Source organism: Chaetodon trifascialis, chromosome 8 (assembly GCF_039877785.1).
Source record: "Chaetodon trifascialis isolate fChaTrf1 chromosome 8, fChaTrf1.hap1, whole genome shotgun sequence".
NCBI lineage: Eukaryota > Metazoa > Chordata > Actinopteri > Chaetodontiformes > Chaetodontidae > Chaetodon > Chaetodon trifascialis.
In genome coordinates, this window is record NC_092063.1 from 686,935 (window position 1) to 707,500 (window position 20,566).

A 20,566-nucleotide genomic window follows, 5' to 3' on the forward strand; every position below is an offset into this window, starting at 1 on the left:
GAGATGAGGGAACAAAAGGACGTGATCCCTCTCCTGACCCGCTGTTTAAAGCCCCTGTCCAATCTAGCAGGTTCAAATTCATCAGCTCTGTTTGTGATGCGGAAACAAAACAGATCCTGATCTGTGGAGGACGAGGTCTACTGCTCCACCTGTCTCACTGCTCCACCTGTCTCACTGCTCCACCTGTCTCACTGCTCCACTTGTCTCACTGCTCCACCTGTCTTGCTGATCCACCTGTCTCACTGCTTCCTAACCTGATAGGTGTCTGTCTCTCTCTCCACAGTCATGTCCCATTGAAGCTGACTCTTCATCAGACCTGCAGCCAGCTCTTCTCTCCTCCTCCTCCTCCTCCCCTCCTCTCCTTCTCATCCCTCCATCCTCTCCTCCTCCTTTCTCTATCCACCATGCTCCCCTCCTCCTTCTCTTCCTCCCCTCTTCTCCTCTTCCTCCTCCTCTCCCTGCTCCTCCTCTCCTCCCCCCTCCTCACTGCCCCGGCTGTTCCTCCCCCTACCTCTGTGGCGTTGGGCAGGGCGGTGTACCGGGCGTTCGACACCTCCCTCACCCACCTGACCGTCCACCGGAGGACGGGCGAGGTGTTCGTCGGTGCCGTCAACCGAGTGCTGAAGCTGTCGGCCAATCTGACGGAGCTGAGGAGTCACATGACCGGACCTGTGGAGGACAATGCCAAGTGTTACCCTCCGCCGAGCGTCAGGGCCTGTGCTCACCGGTCTGTCTGCACCTGTTTGTCTGCACCTGTCTACACACACCTGTCTCTCTACACACACCTGTCCGTCTGTCTACACCTGTCCGTCTACACTCGTCTGACTTCTATACCTGTCTGTGTCCTCATCTGTCTGTCTCACTGTGTCACCTGTCCTTCTGCTGACTCACCCGTCTCACGGCTTGCTGACTGTCTAACGCCCGTCTGTCTCTCTGTCTCTGTCCTCAGACTGGAGTCATCAGATAATGTGAATAAGCTCTTACTGGTGGATTATACTGGGAACAGACTGGTGGCCTGTGGGTCGATCTGGCAGGGCGTCTGTCAGTTCCTCAGGCTGGAGGATCTCTTCAAACTGGGAGAGCCGCATCACCGCAAAGAGCACTACCTGTCTGGAGCCAGAGAGGCTGATGGGATGGCAGGTAAACTGGCGTGGAGGGTGAAATCCTTTTTGTTAAATCATCCAGCTAATTGCTAAGCTAACTGCTAAGCTAACTGCTAAACTAACTGTAAGCTAACTAGCTAACGTTAATTCCAGGTTATGTTCTCTAGAGTTGGATGTCAGTTTCACAGTTTTAGCTAACCTCTTAGCATGTTTACTGTTTGCTGACCACAGTAGCATTAGCTTCATTTGCTTCATTAGCAGTGAGTCTTGGAGCTGTTGTGGTTTTCTCTTTTGAAATCGCTAATGTTAAGCTACATGTTTCCCTCTGCCTTCAGTCTTTGTGTGAAGCTCAGCTCAGCATCTTCCAGGACAGCGGTTAGCTGCACTCGTAGCTTTAGAAATCAGAGTTGTTGTTTGTAGCTAGCATAACAGAATAAACACACAGCAGTGACTGAGCTAACTGTGTTCTCCTTCCTGCTAACTTTGAGTAAACTCGGATATTCAGTCAGTTTCAAGAGTGTGTGAGATGAAGAGATACAGGAGGTCCAGGGTGTTTAGCCTAGCTTAGCACAGACACTGGTAGCTGCTTCTTTGACAGCAGTTCAGAGAGACGACTTAAAAACGGTCTGATTTTGTTTTGTGATCAGTTTAGTTCATCGTTGATGACCTGGAAAACAGCCACTGTTGTTAAATATGGAGCATTTGTTCTGCGTTTTGTCTTTGACATCCTAAAATCAGCTGGTCTGGAGTTCTTAAAGAACGTGTTCATGTATTTTCATGTTCATGCTGTCACCGCTGAGGTGGAGCTCCTTCATGTCTTTTCCAGCGAAGGTTGAAATTCAAAGACTTTCTGCAGATTTTGTGCTGACATCATGACAAAGTTTTGGTAATTTGCTGGCAGAAAGGCGAAACAAAGCTGTGGTGTTTCCTCTTTGTTCTTGACGAGCTGGAAAAGCATTTCAGCCTGCAGCTGTCAATCATGCGTCAGGGTGTCAAAATGTTTTGTAGGTTTTTATTCTAAGTCAGCTGCTGTGCTTTTTAGTTGGAAGAGAAAAGCTGAATGAAGACTGTCTGGATGAAACAGCCAATGATTGACAGCCAGACTCTGTCCACACGTCTCAGATCTCTAAGTGTCTCTTTGCAGCGTGTCGGCGGATTTGTGTGATCAGGTTTCACTTACAGCGCTGCGATATAAGTATTACTTTAATATTACGTAAACAGCTGAGACGCTGCTTAAATCAAAAATGAACCAGACTCATTTCCAGTCAGTCACTGTTCACTGACAGCAGCTTCATGTGTTCATCTCCTTCATCCTTCATGTGTTCACAGAGGGGTGAACTCGCTCCATCCTCTGTGAACGACTGAGCCTTTCACAGCCAATCATGATCCTCTCACCTGTGACCAATCAGCCTGTTTACCTGTGGAATGATCAAACAGGTGTTCCTGGAGCGTTCCTCATCTTTCAGTCTGTGAAACGTGTCGCTGAGATATTTACAGAAATCATTGAAGCTGATGAGGAAGAACATGAAATAGATCCACTCTGAGCTGTTCTCAGGTCAGTTTGTGTCAGATCAGCTGATCACTTCCTGTTTGATTGGTGCGTCACAGCTGTTTTGGACGCAGTTCAAGTGTCACAGATGGTCACGATCTTCTTTCACCTTTAAGTCTGAATTATAGTTTCTGCATCCAGAAGGCTGACGGGTCCACGTGCAGCTCGGACTGTGTGACCGTACGCAGGTGTGTTGGACTGTGTCCACAGCGTGAGACACGAGTTCACAGACAGGGACAGAAGCTGTTCGGTGGCCCAGAACAGTCCAGCCTGATCAGCCGTCTGTAGCTTCCTGTTCCACTGTGCACGCTGTCGTTCTTCTTCATCCTTCTTTGTGATGTGATGTCATATTAACTCGACCAATCGTGACCCGTCGAAGTACCTGGAAGCTGGACTTAGTATCACCCTCCAAACAGACCCAGGTTAGTTCAGGAACTCGTGAGCTGAGAGCACGGCAGTAGAAAAGGGCTGTCCGCTCCTGATTGGTTCATTCAGATGGAGGGCGTGTTCACGTTGTTGGCGGAGAGACCTGTCAATCATCTGCTCGCAGAAAGCTCACCTGTGAGCCAGGTGTCATGACTTTGTCCTCCTCTCAGGTGTGGTCGTCGGCGAAGACGACTGGACGGCCGACCCAAAGAGGAAGAAGCCGTTGAAGGGCGGCAGCCGGCTGTTCATCGGCGCCGCCATCGATGGGAAGTCCGAATATTTCCCCACGCTGTCCAGCAGGAAGCTGGTGGCGGACGAGGAGAGCGTCAACATGTTCTCGCTGGTCTATCAGGACGAGTTTGTCTCCTCGCAGATCAAAATCCCGTCAGACACGCTGTCCCTCTACCCCGCCTTCGACATCTACTACGTTTACGGCTTCTCCAGTCGCACCTACGTCTACTTCCTGACCCTGCAGCTGGACACACAGCTGACGCAGATGGACGCCGGCGGAGAGAAGTTCTTCACCTCGAAGATCGTCAGGATGTGCTCCAACGACACCGAGTTCTACTCGTACGTGGAGTTTCCTCTGGGCTGCACCAAAGACGGCGTGGAGTACCGGCTCGTTCAGGCCGCCTACAAGCAGAAACCGGGTCGACGGTTGGCCCAGGCGCTCGGCCTGTCCGAGGACGACGACGTCCTCTTCGTCGTCTTCTCACAGGTGATTTACCTTCAGCTTCCTGAATGGACGTCTTTACCTGGTCTTCCTCAGGGTCGTCCCCTCGGGGGTCTCAGACTCTGCTTGTGTTTTTTGTGTTTCAGGGTCAGAAGAATCGCTCCAACCCTCCCAGAGAGACCGTCCTCTGTCTGTTCACCCTCCACAACATCAACCTGGCCATGAGGGAGAGGATCCGCTCCTGTTACCGCGGGGAGGGACGGCTGTCCTTACCGTGGTTACTCAACAAGGAGCTGCCCTGCATCCACACGGTAAGAAGCCGCCCCGTCAGGTCAGCGGTCCGAGCTGGGGGGCTGTTTGAGGGTCAGGGTCTCAGAAACAGGTGAGCTTTTCCTTCAGCTCAGTTTGACGAGAACGACGTCTGCAGACCAAAGATGGCCGCCGAAGCCTTTTTGTGTTATTTGGACGATCTGACTGCTGCACTGTCTGCTGTCCGTCCACTGGGAGCAGACTTTAGCTGTAGTGAGACTGATGCCGGCAGGCGTCCAGGAAGGCAATGGAGGTGTTGGTCCAACTGTCGGCGACCCTTTAATATTATCTGTCATTTATACCTCCAACAGGGACAGCGTCCATGTACACACAGCAAAAAGACAAGAGCTGCATCAAGTGACTCTGCTCAGGTGTACAGAGTGATGAATGAATGAGTGATGAATGAAAGAGTGATGGGTGAATGTTTGATGAATGAATGAGTGATGAATGAATGAGTGATGGATGAATACGTGATGAAGGAATGAGTGATGGATGAATGTTTGATGAATGAATGAGTGATGGATGAACACGTGATGAAGGAATGAGTGATGGGTGAATGTTTGATGAATGAATGAGTGATGAATGAATGAGTGATGGATGAATACGTGATGAAGGAATGAGTGATGGATGAATGAGTGATGGATGAATGAGTGATGGATGAATACGTGATGAAGGAATGAGTGATGGAAGAATACGTGATGAAGGAATGAGTGATGGATGAATGTTTGATGAATGAATGAGTGATGGATGAACACGTGATGAAGGAATGAGTGATGGGTGAATGTTTGATGAATGAATGAGTGATGGATGAATGAGTGATGGATGAATGAGTGATGAAGGAATGAGTGATGGGTGAATGTTTGATGAATGAATGAGTGATGGATGAATGAGTGATGGATGAATGAGTGATGAAGGAATGAGTGATGGAAGAATACGTGATGAAGGAATGAGTGATGGATGAATGTTTGATGAATGAATGAGTGATGGATGAACACGTGATGAAGGAATGAGTGATGGGTGAATGTTTGATGAATGAATGAGTGATGAATGAATGAGTGATGGATGAATACGTGATGAAGGAATGAGTGATGAATGAATGAGTGATGGATGAATGAGTGATGGATGAATGAGTGATGGAAGAATACGTGATGAAGGAATGAGTGATGGATGAATGAGTGATGAAGGAATGAGTGATGAATGAATGAGTGATGGATGAATACGTGATGAAGGAATGAGTGATGATGAATGTTTGATGACTGAATGAGTGATGGATGAATACGTGATGAAGGAATGAGTGATGAATGAATGCGTGATGAAGGAATGAGTGATGAATGAATGCGTGATGAATGAATGAGTGATGAATGAATGAGTGACGAATGAATGAGTAAGGAATGAATGAGTGACTAATGACTGAGTGATGGATGACTGAGTGACTAATGAATGAGTGACGAATGAATGAGTGATGGATGAATGAGTGACTAATGAATGAGTGATGAATGAATGAGTGACGAATGAATGAGTGATGAATGATGAATGAATGCATGATGAATGAATGAGTGATGAATGAATGCGTGATGAATGAATGAGTGACTAATGAATGAGTGATGAATGAATGAGTGACTAATGAATGAGTGATGAATGAACGAGTGACTAATGAACGAGTGACGAATGAATGCGTGACGAATGAATGAGTGACTAATGAATGAGTGATGGATGAATGCGTGACTAATGAATGAGTGATGGATGAATGAGTGATGGATGAATGAGTGACGAATGAATGAGTGGTGAATAAATGAGTGACTAATGAATGAGTGATTAATGAATGAATGAGTGACTAATAAATACATGATGAATGAATGAGTGACAAATGAATGAGTGACTAATGAACGAGTGATGAATGAACGAGTGACTAAGGTCCAGCAGGTGGATGCATACCAGCAGCGTCTGAATCTTTCCTTCATTCTCGCTTCATTCACTTCTTTGTTCTGTCCCTGTGAGGACACCGTACATCATCCAGCCAGAGGCTGCCTTCAGGCTGCAGCACACACACACGCACACACACACACACACACACACACACACACACACACACACACACACACACACACACACACACACACACTGACTCTGTAAAGAATCACAGTTTCTTTCTCTGTCTCTCTCTCTCAGTCTCTGTGTCTCTGTCTCTCTCTGTCTCTCTCTCTCCCTGCAGTGGGGTTATTTCAGGTCGTGGGGGGGTGGGGGGGATAGATGATGTTCTTATTCATGGCGATAATGGCCTGCAGTGGTAACCATGGCAACAGAGCAGGGAAAACCGCCAGGAAAGGAGTCTGAGAGCCGGACTTGGATTTGGGAACAGGACAGTGGACGGGGGGGGGGGGGGGGTGTTGAGGCTGCCAACCAACCAACCAACTAACTAACCAATCACAGCCAATCAGCCACATGCTGGTAAAAGTGATGAGATATAAGTTAATGAGCCATGTTATTGTGTGTGTGTGTGTGTGTGTGTGTGTGTGTGTGTGTGTGTGCTTGCTTGCGTGTGTGTTTTAGTTTTTTTTTTTCATTAAGCGTCACCAGCAGGCTGCCTGTCTGCACAACATGCAACAATCTGTCGAGTGTGTGTGTGTGTGTGTGTGTGTACCTTTAGGACCTTCCATCACAGTTAATGATGAGCTCTCTGCCTCACACACACACACACACACACACACACACACACACACACACACACACACAGTCATCAGCCCTCCTGATATTCATATGTAGTATTTCCACTTCATTCAATGAGGACGAGTACTTCCCATCAGTACCTTAAATGCTCTGATAGTGTTTCTTTGGGTGCAGCTGAGGACGGAGGCCTGCAGTGCTTCAGTGGACGACTGTCTCAGACAGTCCAGTGTCCAGTGGACGTTTGGCCTTTCAGGCTCAGCATCATGTGGATTTATGACGTGATGATTGTTTACTTTGTATTTTAATGACGACGCTTCAGATTCACTGCTGTCTGTCTCAATTTGTTGTTTCTGGATACAAACAAAGTTTTTAAACTACTGAAAGCTGGAATATGATCCAGGAAAACAAAAGAAAGTCCTACAAGTGGGGCGACCTCTGCTACCTGGACCTGCTTTAGGTCTGAGAAGTCTGAAACCTGATGCGGACTCAGGCGCTTTGAACCAGGGCCTTCAGGATCTGGTCCAGATGAGGCGTTCAGATCCAGGATCAGCGTTTAAAGTGTCGGACGTTTAATCAGCGTTCAGGTGAAAGTTTTTGGCAGATCCTCAGAATTAAAGGACTGGAGAAAAGCAGAAAACGGACATCTGCACCAACAGGACTGATGGTCAGAGTCCACCCAGCATCAGGCGGTTTGTTCAGGTCTGAGCTGGTCTGTCCTCCGTCCTCTCTGCAGCCATGCTGGCATAGACGTCTTCTCATTCTTCAGGACGTCGCTGTGGACAAACAGCACGCAGGGACGTCCTACGCAGCTTTTCTAAAGACATAATATTAAAAAAAGCAGGACGTTTAGTCAAAAACAGAGACAGAAGGACAGAGAGAAGTCCTCATAAGTACAGTCAAACCAACTCGTCTGGGTTTCGGATTTTCCACCCTGTTCTGGTGCTGTGATGCATCGAGGCCTTAACCCGCTAATGACAGCCTGTGTGTGTGTGTGTGTGTGCGCGTGTGCGTGTGCGTGTGTGTGTGTGTGTGTGTGTGTGTGTGCGCGTGTGTGTGCGTGTGTGTGTGTGCGTGTGTGTGTGTATGTGTGTGTGTGTGTGTGTGTGTGTGCGTGCGTGTGCGTGCGTGTGAGTGTGTGTGTGTGTGTGTGTGTGTGGGGACCCAGTAATAACTGTGCCCCTTCCTGTCTCTACACACTTATCACAGAAACTTAGCTTAGCTTAGCTTAGCTTAGCTTAGCTTAGCTTGTTTCCATTATTTCTGTCGGTGGAGGTTTTCAGCTTTATTTTGCCGTTGAGATCTTTAAGGCGCTGGAGCATCACAGCGAGCTGCTGCTTGCTCCCTCCATAGATGTATTATTTTATATTTTCTGCCTCAGGCTACAGGTAACTCACCTGAGAGAGAAAAAAAGTTACCCAGAAGTGGAAGTTTTTAATTGGATGGTTTTTTGTTAATGGTGGTGCCTCCTGTTTCTGTATGTTTATTTTTATTTTTGGATATTTCGTAATTTTCAGCTGAGATTTAAAGCTGTAGTCCAGAGAACAGAGCTGTCAATCAAACACACACAGGCCCGCCCACTCAGAGGTCGTTTCTGATCAGTTCTTTGAAGACCTTTTCTGGATCCTCAGCTGAAGTTTAAAATGTGAATACAAACTCTGGAGCTGCTGGACTCGATGACCGTTAGTGTCCGGGGACGGTCTGATGACTGACTGTCCAGTGTCCTCGTGTCTCTGCACTGACATGTTCAGGAGACGTCTTTAGACTAAGGGCGACCCGCTCAGTGTTTGACATTTCCCCGTTTGTGTTTGAGATGAATCTGACCTGAGACGTTGTTTTGAACACATAAAGACAGATGACGTCAAAGTCGAAGTAGACTTTTGTGTTCTGTATCAGGATCTCTGCCTCATCATCATCACGTCACCATGTTTATTTTCTGCCTCCGTTTACCTTTGTCTTCCTCCTCTGATGTCTGTCTTGTCCTTCGTCTCCAGCAGACCTCCGTCTGTCCTGCGTCTAAGTAGTAATCTTTCCTCCTTCCTCCCTCGTCCACAGCCGAAGCAGATCGGGGACGATTTCTGCGGTCTGGTGCTGAACCAGCCTCTGGGGGGCCTGAGGGTCATCGAGGGGAACCCGCTGTACGAGGACCGGACTGAGGGCATGGGCGCCGTGGCGGCCTACACCTACGGCGAGCACACGGTGGTGTTCGTGGGAACCCGGAGCGGACAGCTGAAGAAGGTAGGAGGAGGGATGGATGGATGAGGGATGGATGGAGGGATGGAGGGGTGGATGGAGGGATGTGACTGGCTGAGAAAAGACGTTTGTGTGGCTGCTGTCGAGGAAGAAATGAAAGAAAGGAGGGAACAGGAAGTAGAGCTGGAGTCTTTCCTCTGTGGAGAGAAAATGCTGCATGAATGATTTAAAATCGCTTCCTGGCGCTTCTGTTTGGAGAGAAAGGAGAAAATTACTTGATTCATGTTTAAAATCACTGCGGGCTCTCGTCCTTCTGTGGAAACAGGAAGAAAGAAGCTGCATTTCCTGTGTCCTCCAGCTCGTTTCCCGTTTGCTTCTCTTAGCTCCTTTAGCTTGACGTTTATTTAATGTGGCGCCCTCGAGGTCAACGGCGCCGTGCCTCAGAGCACCGAGGCGGAGCGCGGCGAGGCCGACGCACCAGCAGGTTTTAAACTCCTCGAAGCTTCGTGTCAGAAAAGTCGATGACAAGAAATCTGAACAAACGTCGCAGAAGGTTTTTTGGCTCACTGGAGTTTGACTTTTTTTTCAGTGTTTGAGGTAGTTTAGTAGTCGTAGCTCTGTAAAGTCAGCAGTGGGTCAAGCTGTCAGATAATGAAGTACAAAGTACTTCAAATTTGTTCTTGAGTAAATGTACTTACATTCCAACACTGTGGGAGGGAAAGTCAGATCATTGCACACACACACACACACACACACACACACACACACACACACACACACACACACATAATAATACTAAGCTTGTGTCTCATAAATCTTTCATTTCTTTTGCGTATTCTCTCATATTTCTGTGTACTCTAAACTCGCTCGCCTCCTCGCTGCCGCCGCCGGCTCCGTCGTTATTAACGTCGTCTGAAAATGAACCGAGCGTTGTTTCGGCTCATTTCCGGGACATTAGAGACAGCAGAGGGGTTGGACCGGCCTGTGGACCGAGGCTGGATCGGGGACGACGCTCTCCTCTGATCCGTCTTGCTGGTCGGCGGCTGTCAGAAAAATGTCCCACTTAGCAGTGCAGAGCGTCTGTCTTCTGTCGCCTTCAGAGCTCTGCAGACGCTTAAAGACTGGCCGTGTCCCTGCAGGACAGACGCTGTCCCCTCAGGAGGACGTCAGACTTCAGTCTGAGTGAATCTGCGTCATCTTTAGACCCTTCGCTGTCCAAAACCTCGTCACAGACTCAAAGGAAGACCCGCCATTGGCTGGTTGCTCTGTCCAATCAGTGCATGTGATCAGGCAGCGCTCAGTTGTCCACGGACATGTCCACACACACAGTGTTAACCTGTTAACACAGGACAGACGTCAGAACGAGACGGATTACTGTCCAGTCTGTGAGGACACGTTCACATCCAGGGACGAGGTGTGGTCTCCTGCGTCTCCTGTGGACACCAGCAGGACCGGACATGTTCGCTCATTAGACTGAGTATTAGCACACATTAAACTGAAGCAGTGGAAGAAGTATTCACATCCTGTACTTCAGTAAAGTACTAAAACCTCACTGTGGAAGTACTCCAAGTAAAGGTCCTGCATCGAAAGTGTCACTGAAGTAAAAGTATCATCTGATCTGAATACTGTCTGAATCTGTTTGAATGCTTTAAAGACAAACGACCTGCGAGCGGCCGACGAGCTCGTCAAGCGTCTGTCCGCTGGACGTCGTCTCCGTCTCCTCAGACACATTCATCTCCATCAGCAGTCATTAAGAGTACAAGATGCGTTTAAACCCCCCCCCCCCCACTTTGACCTCCCATCATCTCCATTTTGCAGGCTGAATTTTAATTGGCTGAAAAGTAAAAATGGAGGCCGGGCGATGTGAAGGAATCCTCTTGGCGTTCGCCCCGCTCACCTCTCCTCCCACGCAGCTGCCGTTTTAATATTCATCGAGGGGGGTGGGGGGTGGGGTGGGGGGGGGGTGCCTCTCTGAAAGACGACCTCCGAGAGCGACGGGCGGAGGAGCGGGGGAGTAGCTGGAGGTGTCGTCTGTGGAGGGAGCTCATCACTGGGTTTGGTTGGAGATGTTGGCGGAGAGCACTTGTTCTATGTTTACTGAAGCCCCCCCCCCCCCCCCATATTTAATGGTAGCCTTCGTCCTGGCTCAAAGTCTCTCACCCAGGAATCATCCTCGTTGTCTCGTGGCGTCCTCACTCCTTTAAACATACGTGCATTCCTCGTCACCATGATGAAGATGATGATGTTCAGGTCTTCTCCTTCTTCCAAATACTCATTTTAATCCTGAGTCTGCCTCCTCTTCCTCACTGCATCTGCTGTTGAAGGCCACATTTCTCCTTGTAGTAAAGTGGAGTATTGAAGTATTCCAGTTGTAGTACTCTGCTGGAGGCGTGGTTTGTGACTGGGCCGCAGCTGAGGATTCCGTGGTCACTTGAACGTGTCACCAGGTGTCTCAGACAGTATCTGTGATGGACACGGACACGTCCTCGTGTCCAGACGCCTGATGTCATCAAGCTCCCTGACGAACACAGACAAACGTCCTTAAATCTGCCGGACAGAGACAGGCTAGCTGTCTTCATGCTAAGCTAGGCTAACCACACCCTCAGGCTAGCTAACACTCAGGCACGCTGCGGCGCCTTGCTGTGGTCCCACCGGGAATCGAACCCGCGGCAGGTCCTGTGAAGCAGGAGGAGCCCAACTCTTCACCAGTGCAATGCTGAGACCAGCAGACCCCACAGAGACCAGCAGACCCAGCAGAGACCAGCAGACCCAGCAGAGACCAGCAGACCCCTCAGACCCAGCAGAGACCAGCAAACCCCACAGAGACCAGCAGACCCAGCAGAGACCAGCAAACCCCACAGAGACCAGCACACCCAGCAGACCCCACAGAGACCAGCAGACCCCTCAGACCCAGCAGAGTCCTGATTGGTCTCACATGGACACGCTACGGCTCGCTGTGACTCAGACTCTGTTGACTTTCCGTCCGTCTGTCAGGCGGCTTCCTGTCTGTCCTTCCGTCCTCTGCTGCCTCTTGTCTTTCTGTCCTCTGCTGCGTCCAGACGTCTTCTTCTGGTTGTCTCGCCGTGTTTTCGTTCTGTACTTCAGTACAAATCAGACGTACTTGTACTTCACTGAAGTGTTTTCTGCTCATTTCGCTGCTTCAGTTACTCGTTTTTAAGATTCTCGTTCAGCTGAAACGACTCAGATTAATTAACGAGCTGATTAACAGAAAATTAATCTGCAGTTATTTTAATTATCACTCGATGGAGTAACCTAAAGAGACCAGAGACAAGAGGACAGCAGACACAGGGGACAATTTACTGCACTCAGTACTTTGAATACTTTATGATTATAATGATTATGTACTTCTCAGTGCAGTGTGCGTACTGGGATCTGAATACTTCCTCCAGCACTGATCTGGACGTTGACTTATTAAAAAATGGACTTGAAGTAACTGAATGTCTTTTAGGACCCCTTTGTCCTGTGAGGCCAGCGTCTTCTGCTCGTTGTCCACCTGTTGAATCAGCGTCCTTCACGTCATAATTCAAACTTCACCAGGAGGACACGGCGCCTCTCACTCGCATCGTTCCAGATGTGTTTCGTTTCTGTGGCGTCTGGATCAGAGTGGACCTCCTGCAGAGACAGAGGACGGAGCTGCTGACTGGTCATGTGACAGTAAAGACAAGCCGGCGTCAGGCGACGACGTTTATGGCGCCGCAGCGGCCTCGGCTGAAGGTTCCTCATCACCGTCCGGTCAGGAGGAACGTGTTCTGTCACAACCAGTCTGACTGTGGTGGTCCGAGGCGGAGCGGGGACCAAACAGGAAGTGGATGTGGACTGAAACCTGAAGCAGCTCTGACAGGCAGAAAACCACACGGGGACGTTTGGTTTGGACGACCACACACAGTCGAAGCCTCGGTGTGTTTAGACGTCCAGCTCAAACACTGCTTCAAATGCACAGACTGGGATCTGACCAGTCCAACCACAGTCCTCTCTGAACACCTGATGAAGGACTCCTCCTCTGCCTCAGTGTGAAAAGCTGGACGTTTAAAAATCAAAGAACATGCAGGTCTCGCCTTTGCTGGATGAGCTAATAATGCTAACCGAGGCTCGGAGCGCTCGCCGTACACTAACTGATAATGCACGACAGAAACACAGAAGCGTTTTGTGTTGCGTGTAAACGTAAAGTCAGTCTCTGCGTCGTGCAACAGTGGATGAAAACTGCTTTCAGGAGTAAAAACACGCCGAACAGTCAACAGAAACGTAGCAGACGGCAGCAGATGTCCCTGCAGGGCTCCTGAACATGTAGCCGAATGAAGCTAACGATGCTAATCAGCAGAGCTCAAACACTTTGCTGCGTCGGGATTGGCTGCAGGCTCTTTCTTTTTGACCCTCTTATTGTGGACAGAACAGACCGACAGAGACGTTGAGACTGTTTGTGAACACATGAACCAAAGCGGCGTGTTCATCAGGGAGCGTGCAGATGCTGCAGGGCGGATATTTTAACCTCGACAGCGAGGCTAGCTGTTTCCCCATGCTAAGCTAAGCTAGCCGTGCCTGGCTGCAGCTCTGTGGGACTGTGCTGTTAAAGCTCCGCGAGCTGTTTTTCAGTCCTGCGTTGAAACTCGCTGGTTTGTGTTGGAAGCGGTTGAAGGAATCTGAGCGTGCAGCAGGATTTCTCAGATCCTGGACCGGCTGTATGTTGCGCAGTGTTTTTCCAGCAGGCTGAGTGTGTTGCTGGGACTCGGGCCAGTCTGCCTCCTCTAACAACATAATCACATCAGCTCTGACTGTGGACGCAGAGCTGGCAGCCCGGCGTCTCTGGAAGCTCCACGGTGAAACCTGCCGGCGTCGCCACGGTCTGGTTTTTAAACACCAGCTTCCATCAGCGCTGGGAGAAATGATCAGATCCTTCGCTGCAGGGAGAGAAACAGGGCGACAAAGCAGCAAAAATACTGCGATGACACGGGAAAGTACAAAAGAAGCTTCAGAAAAGTACTCTTTAAGGATCTAAAGTACTCGCTCTGCTGAGGACTGGGCCTCGGCTGCGTGGTTTTATGTGTTACTTAATGGAAATACTGAAGCACCAGAGTTTGGACTGCTTTGGACGACCGTGTGAGACGTTTAGAGGACAAATGTCTCTCTGAAGAACCGTTAACAACATCTGAGGTCACTGCCAGAAAGGTGGAAGACAGCTGAGTTAACCTTTAACGTGTCATCAAACAGGTTTATGTCAAATATTCATCTGAAAAGTACCTGTGGAGTACAAGAATAAAGTATCGTGAAATGCAAATACTCCAGTACTACACTTCAGAGCCGTACTGGAGTAAATGTACTCCTTCCTGTGGACTCGTGTCTCTGCTTCATGCTGCCGATCACGCTGATGTGTTTAACATGTGACTCCTCTGAGCTTCCGTACGACAGCACATGAGGGCCAGTGAAGGCATCGTGTTTACTTCAGGAAGCGAGTTTGAGTTGGTGACGGGCTGACCTCTGACCTCTGCTCCCAGGGTTCATGGGAGCGATGCAGCAAAGAGAGAAGCGTGTCGGAGACGCTTTGACTGAAAAAAGAGAAAAGATGAAAATCTGTTTTTCTGCTAAATGAAGTTTTTCTACTTTTTCCTCAAATTTCGTCTTTATCTAGAAAATAAAACGTCTTTCTTTTAAAATTTAGACTTTTTTTTTACTGTCAGACGACTTTCTCCCTCCATGCTCAGCTGGAAAACATTAGCACAAGTATTTGCAGTATTTGCAGTAATCTTCGTAGTAGCAGCAGTATCATTAGTACTCTCAGCAGCTGTAGTTGTAGTAGCAGCACTGCAGTAGTTAGTCGTACTGATGCAGTTTCCATCTGTCAGAGCTGTGTTTGTATCAGCTGATCTGACAGCTGATTGGCTCAGAGGGAGTGATGTCATCAGCGTGTTAAGAGAGAGCGTGGCGACAGGAAGCTGGAGGGGATGTCCCAGGAGGATGGGTGTGTGTGTGTGTGTGTGTGTGTGTGTGTGTGTGTGTGTGTGTGTGTGTGTGTGTGTGTGTGTGTGTGCATGTGTGCGTGCGTGCGTGCGTGCGTGCGTGCGTGCGTGCGTGTGTGCGTGCGTGCGTGCGTGCGTGCGTGTGTGCGTGCGTGCGTGCGTGTGTGTGTGTGCCAGCAGCTCTTTGTTCTGCATCCAAAACAAACAGGCCTGAGGGGGGAGAGGAGACACGCTGCACTGACCGCACCTCCCACACACACACATGCGCGCGCACACACACACACACACACACACACACACTGCGGTTGATGGAATAACAGAAATGGACGCGCCTCCTCGAGGTTGTTTGCCTGATGTGATCTCGGGGTCTGACCTGGTCTCTGCTGGGCTCCTGCAGACCTGCAGGTGTGAACCGGCCTCTGAATCGTGTCTGCAGGTGTGAATGTGTGACTGATGAGCGTCGGGCGGGTCCTGGCAGGACGGCCCGTCCTCACAGTGATTACATGAACGCTGCATTCCCGTGAATTCACACATGAAGGTCAGCTTACTCCTCACGAGGAGGAGGAGGAGGAGGAGGAGGAGGAGGAGGAGGAGGAGGAGATAACTGACCTGAAATACTCCATTAATCAGGGAGGAGACGCAGGATTGACGCGCTGAACGTAAAGAGCAAACATGGCCGACGTCCCTCTGTGGGGGAAAGCCTGAGTCTCATCACTGATTGGCTGCCAGCAGTGATGTCACAGTGTCCTGGAGGTCACCTGTACATCACTGCAGCAAGCTGACAGGTTGAACCCACAGGTGTTCCAAGAGTACTGCACTTCAATACAATACTGTATACTTAAATATTCCGTAGTATTCTGTACTTTGACTTTCAGTATGTTTATTTAGACGCTAATACACGTTCTGTACTCGGAGCAGAGTATTTTTACACTGTGGTATTGTGACTTTTGATAAGTAAATGATGTGTGTATGATGATGTGTGATGATGTGTAAATGATGTGTGTACCACTGTGAGAGACACTGTCCAGCTGCATTATGGGAAATGTAGGATCAGAGAGAAGCGAGTCCTGTTGTCTCCACCATCAGAAACGTGTTGTTCTGCTGGAGCTCCTCTGAGCGTCTGATGATCAGGATAAAGTACTGCGTCTACAGTACTCTGTAGATGTCCTGTACTGCAGTATCTGTGTGTAGTACTGCTGCTGCGCCTCCAGCTGGCCTGAACTCGGAGCTTCTTTGTGTCAAACAGTTTTTTCTTCGTGTCGCTGCAAACAGACGCGGACTGAAAGCTTTTTCCTTCTTTTCCTGTGTTTTTAGAAAAGAACGCTTCCTCCTCCTCCTCCTCCTCCTCCTCCTCTTCTTCTTTTCCATTAGCACAAAGTGAATTAGCGGAGATGAGTCAGCCAATCAGCTGTGGCATTCAGAGGGAACGGAGCCATTATTGGCTAATGAGACGACGGGGAATTGAGGCTTTTATTCTAATAACAGTAATATGTGTTTGTAACTGAGCCACCTGCACCTGCTCCTCTCTTCCTCCAAACATCCTTTCCTGCTTTTCCTTTTTCTGTTTTCCGGCGGCGGCTGGGAAATGAATCCTCGCAGCCGGGAGCGAAATTAATCTGTTGATTTCGATTCATATAGACGGTGATTATTAGGAGAAGCCTGCACCTGTTTGTGTCTCTCTCTGCAGAGCTGAAGTCTGGAGACGAACCAAAGCTCCGTTTCAGAGAAGAAGAGCTGACGAACACGCGATTATTGATTATCCGCTGTGTCGAGGTCGCTGTGAGGCGGCTGCACCTGTGCGTCTCACCTGTGGAGACAACGTTTCGCCTTCAGCTTTAAAGAATCTTCAGTTTGAACATAAAACCCATCGAACACAGACAGACGTTTGTCCGTGAGCTCCAGGACACACTGAAGCTCACAGGCGACGCCTCCACAGCCGTCAGGTGGATTCCCACAGCAGCCTGTGTTAGCATTTAGCTCATAGCGCTGTGTGTCTGCTGGTCTGTTTTCATTGATTCATTGATTGATTGATTGATTAGCAGTGAAGATTTGTGGTTTCCTGCTGTTGGCAGCGTTCAGCAGCGTTCAGAAGTATTCAGAAGCATTCAGCAGCGTTCAGCAGCGTTCAGCAGCGTTCAGCAGCGTTCAGAAGCGTTCAGAAGCGTTCAGCAGTGTTCAGCAGCGTTCAGAAGCGTTCAGCAGCGTTCAGCAGCGTTCAGCAGCATTCAGCAGCGTTCAGAAGTATTCAGCAGTGTTCAGCAACCTTCTTCAGTCATCTCAGTGTTTTTAAAGACACTTTCCAGCAGATCATCTTGCATTTCCTCTCATATCTTTGACTGATGGTCGATTCAAGCTCTTTTAAAAGGCAGCAGTGATTTCATTGGCTCTTGTCGGTGATGTGAACCTGCGGTATGTTGCACCTGTGGAGGCGCCTCCTCTTTCTGAGTCCGTCTCGTCGTGGGTTGGATTCCCCAACCTCCTCCTGTGTGCTCGCAGAGCCTCCTCAGCCTGATGAATACATGATGGAGCAGTTTTCATCACTACTTTTATCATAAAAGACACCTGTCGTCACCGAGGGAACATCTTGTACCTGCACGAAAACAATCGCTCAGCCAGCGTCTGATTTGATATCGTCTGTCCTCATTGTCTGGTTCTGCACTGAGATCGACGTGTACTTTCAGGGATGAACGGAGGAAAAAGAATTCACAGTTTGGTCAGATCTCATCTGACTGGTGAGCTGCTCTGCCCAGTAACCGGTCAGCTAAGTGGTAAGATGCTAATGCTAGCCATCCACAAATGCTAAAATAGATGCTGGGCTCCAGCTAACAGTGAGATTCTAACATCAGCTGCAGATTATTTTCTCTGATGATGAACTGATCATTTAGTCTACAGGATATCAAAGAAGCTCCAACCAGAGAATTTCAGGAAAATAACTCAAATCCTTTCAGCTCCACCGGCTGTGGTGCATCGTACCAGTTAGCAAGGAAGCCAAAGTTAGCGCAGCCTCTCAGATGTGTATTTGTACCTCGACGGTCTGATGACTGGCTGCATGTGTTGTGTTTATAGCAGCGTGCGTTCTGCTGAAGTCGTTCTTAAAGCTGATTGGCTGTGATGTTCATGTTCCCTCCAGGTGTTTCTGACCTTGTTGGCTTTTTCTCTCCCAGTGGGTCTTTGTTAGAAATTGAACTTTGTGGTTAATTATCACTGCGGTCTCCCAGCCAATCAAATCGCTCTCTCAGCAGAGAGAGGCCATTGATTGGTTAAATATTAGGTGAAGGAATTAAAGTCTGAATTTGCCAATGGTAACTGTTTATGTTGCTGTAGCAGGAGTACACACACACACACACACACACACACACACACACACACACACACACACACACACACACACACACACGTAAATGAGCCAATAAGCAGTGATATTTCGGAGTTGGATATTAACTGAGGTTGATTGGTGTGTGATTGGTGGAGGAAGCTTCACACCTGGGCTCACCACATACACACACACAAAGACACACACACACACACACACACACACACACACACACACACACACACACACTCGTGTGTGTATATATACATATATATACACACTCGTGTGGCTGGTGTTTTTGCTTTGAGTGGCTGTAAATAAGATTAGAGATGATTGGTGGTTGCCGTGGCAACAGAGAAATCAGCCACCAGCCCCCTCCCACCTCCATCTCTTCCTGATTTGGAGATTCAGATCAGCCAATCAGATAACAGAGAGGAGTGTCAGAGGAGTGTTGTTGTTGCGTTGCCACCTGGGAGGGTTCAGTGACATCACAGTGACATCACAGTGTTGTCACTCTCAGGTCAAGTCCTGGTCATCTCTGATGATCAGTGTGCTACTGAGCGCGTGCAGCAACCCTCTTTCCTCCCACAAATAAACAACTGGAAGCAAAATAAACAGCACGTCATTGAGAGGAGGACGTTTTACTTTCACTCCTTCTCTGTGAAGACTGCTCGCTCCTCTTCCTCCTCGACTGTTTGTGGAAACTAACTGCTGCCGTCTCGTCTCAGTGGAGGTTAGAAGGCGGATCAGTTCAGCATGTTCTTGTCTTTCTTGACGTTGTGCATGTCTCTGTGTGGACACGGTTCTGCGGAGCGTCTTCAGTCAGTCAGTTTGTTTGACATCCTGAGGATCTGTCTCTTTGTCTTAGTATGAGATCCTCTCCTCCATTAACCATGTCACTGCTGCAGCTCCACCTGCTGACTGTCGATGAGCCGTCAGATCAGCAGCCAGGCTACAATAACGGATTTCCTGTTGCTTTACCACACCTGCACACACCTGTCACCTTCACCTTCACCTCATACCTGTACGGCAGTGAATCTTCGATGCCAGTGAGTGTCAAAGGAATGCCTCGTCGTTTGGTGACTGGATGCTAATGCGAACAGGTGTGTCCAGAGAGCTGCAGTGTCGCTACCTGTTAGCTCACTTTAGCTAACTTTGACCGAATCTCTGCTTCTGATTCGTCTTTTATTCTGCGCTGAAGACGCTCAGCTCCTGTGTCACTGTGTGAGACAGAAAGTCCCGATCTGATAGGGCATGGCAATTGTCTGGTGACACCCCCACCCCGACCCCCACCCTCACTCCCTCTAATAGCCTCTAAATGGATCAGGACAGCAGGCCTTGTCTGAAGCACGGCTGTAGATTTACGTCTCCGCCTGGATGAGCTGCTGCTGTCCGGGGCCAACCAGCCGCCCATAAATCCTGTGTGTGTGTGTCTGCGTGTGTGTGTGTGTGTGTGTGTCTGCATGTGTGTGTGCCAGGGGCTCTGAGTTAAAATGGGTTGATGGTTCTTTCTGACAAGTCAAGGAATTGTTCTGTACGGGTGACTGAGAGGCTGCACTGTGTGTGTGTGTGTGTGTGTGTGTGTGTGTGTGTGTGTGTGTGTGTGTGTGTGCGTGTGCGTGTGCGTGCGCGTGCATACGTGCGTGCGTGCGTGCGTGCGTGTGATTTTGTTTCCATAAAGGTGTAATTCAGCCTTTATGTGTGTGTGTTGGGGGGGATCAATGAGGTGTTAAAACATCAACTTACAGTACTGAATGTGTGTGTGTGTGTGTGTGTGTGTGTGTGTGTGTGTGTGTGTGTGTGTGAGTGAGTGTTTCCAGATGTTTCAGTTAAGCGCAGATGTGGGATCAGCTCCTGTGATGAAGTTCGAACCTGCCGTCACTTGTCTCAGTCTCTGATTGGCTGCTGAATACCTTCATATTGTCAGTTGTGTAACTTCTGTGGTTAATGTTGCAGATTTGTTTCTTTCCTTTAGCTAATGCTAATGCTAACAGGTGTGTGCATTGAGCTGCAGCGTCGCTAACTGGTTAGCTCACACAGACAGCTTCATCACTGTTAGCTGCTCATTTGACTTTCTAATGCTAACAAGATGGTTGTAGCATGATTAGCCAGTTAGCTGCGACTCTTTGTAATGCTAGTTCATGAGGAAAAGTAGCAGAGGACTGTAGCTTTGCTAGCAGGAGAAGGTGTCTGTGGGTGGTTTGCTAACAGCAGCTGGTGTTTGTGTCTCTGTCTGTCTGTCTGTCTGTCTGTCTGTCTGTCTGTCTGTCTGTCTGTCTGTCTGTCCTCTGCTTGCTCTGCAGCATTTGGTTAAAATCTGTTGGTAAATATGTTCATCAGTCACATGCTCAGAATGTCTTTAAT

At 48.9% G+C, this 20,566-nt stretch overlaps 1 protein-coding gene across 1 annotated transcript in view; it reads left to right on the forward strand.

The window, feature by feature from the left end:
* Nucleotides 1-377: 377 nt before the first annotated feature.
* The window catches only part of plxna3 (plexin A3), a 72,654-nt gene continuing 52,465 nt past the window's right edge, over nucleotides 378-20,566 (forward strand). Inside the window, 5 exon segments of the mRNA XM_070967873.1 lie at nucleotides 378-727; nucleotides 950-1,140; nucleotides 3,249-3,796; nucleotides 3,898-4,062; nucleotides 8,780-8,962. Of these exon segments, the coding sequence (XP_070823974.1) occupies nucleotides 405-727; nucleotides 950-1,140; nucleotides 3,249-3,796; nucleotides 3,898-4,062; nucleotides 8,780-8,962 (1,410 nt within the window). The 5' untranslated portion in view covers nucleotides 378-404.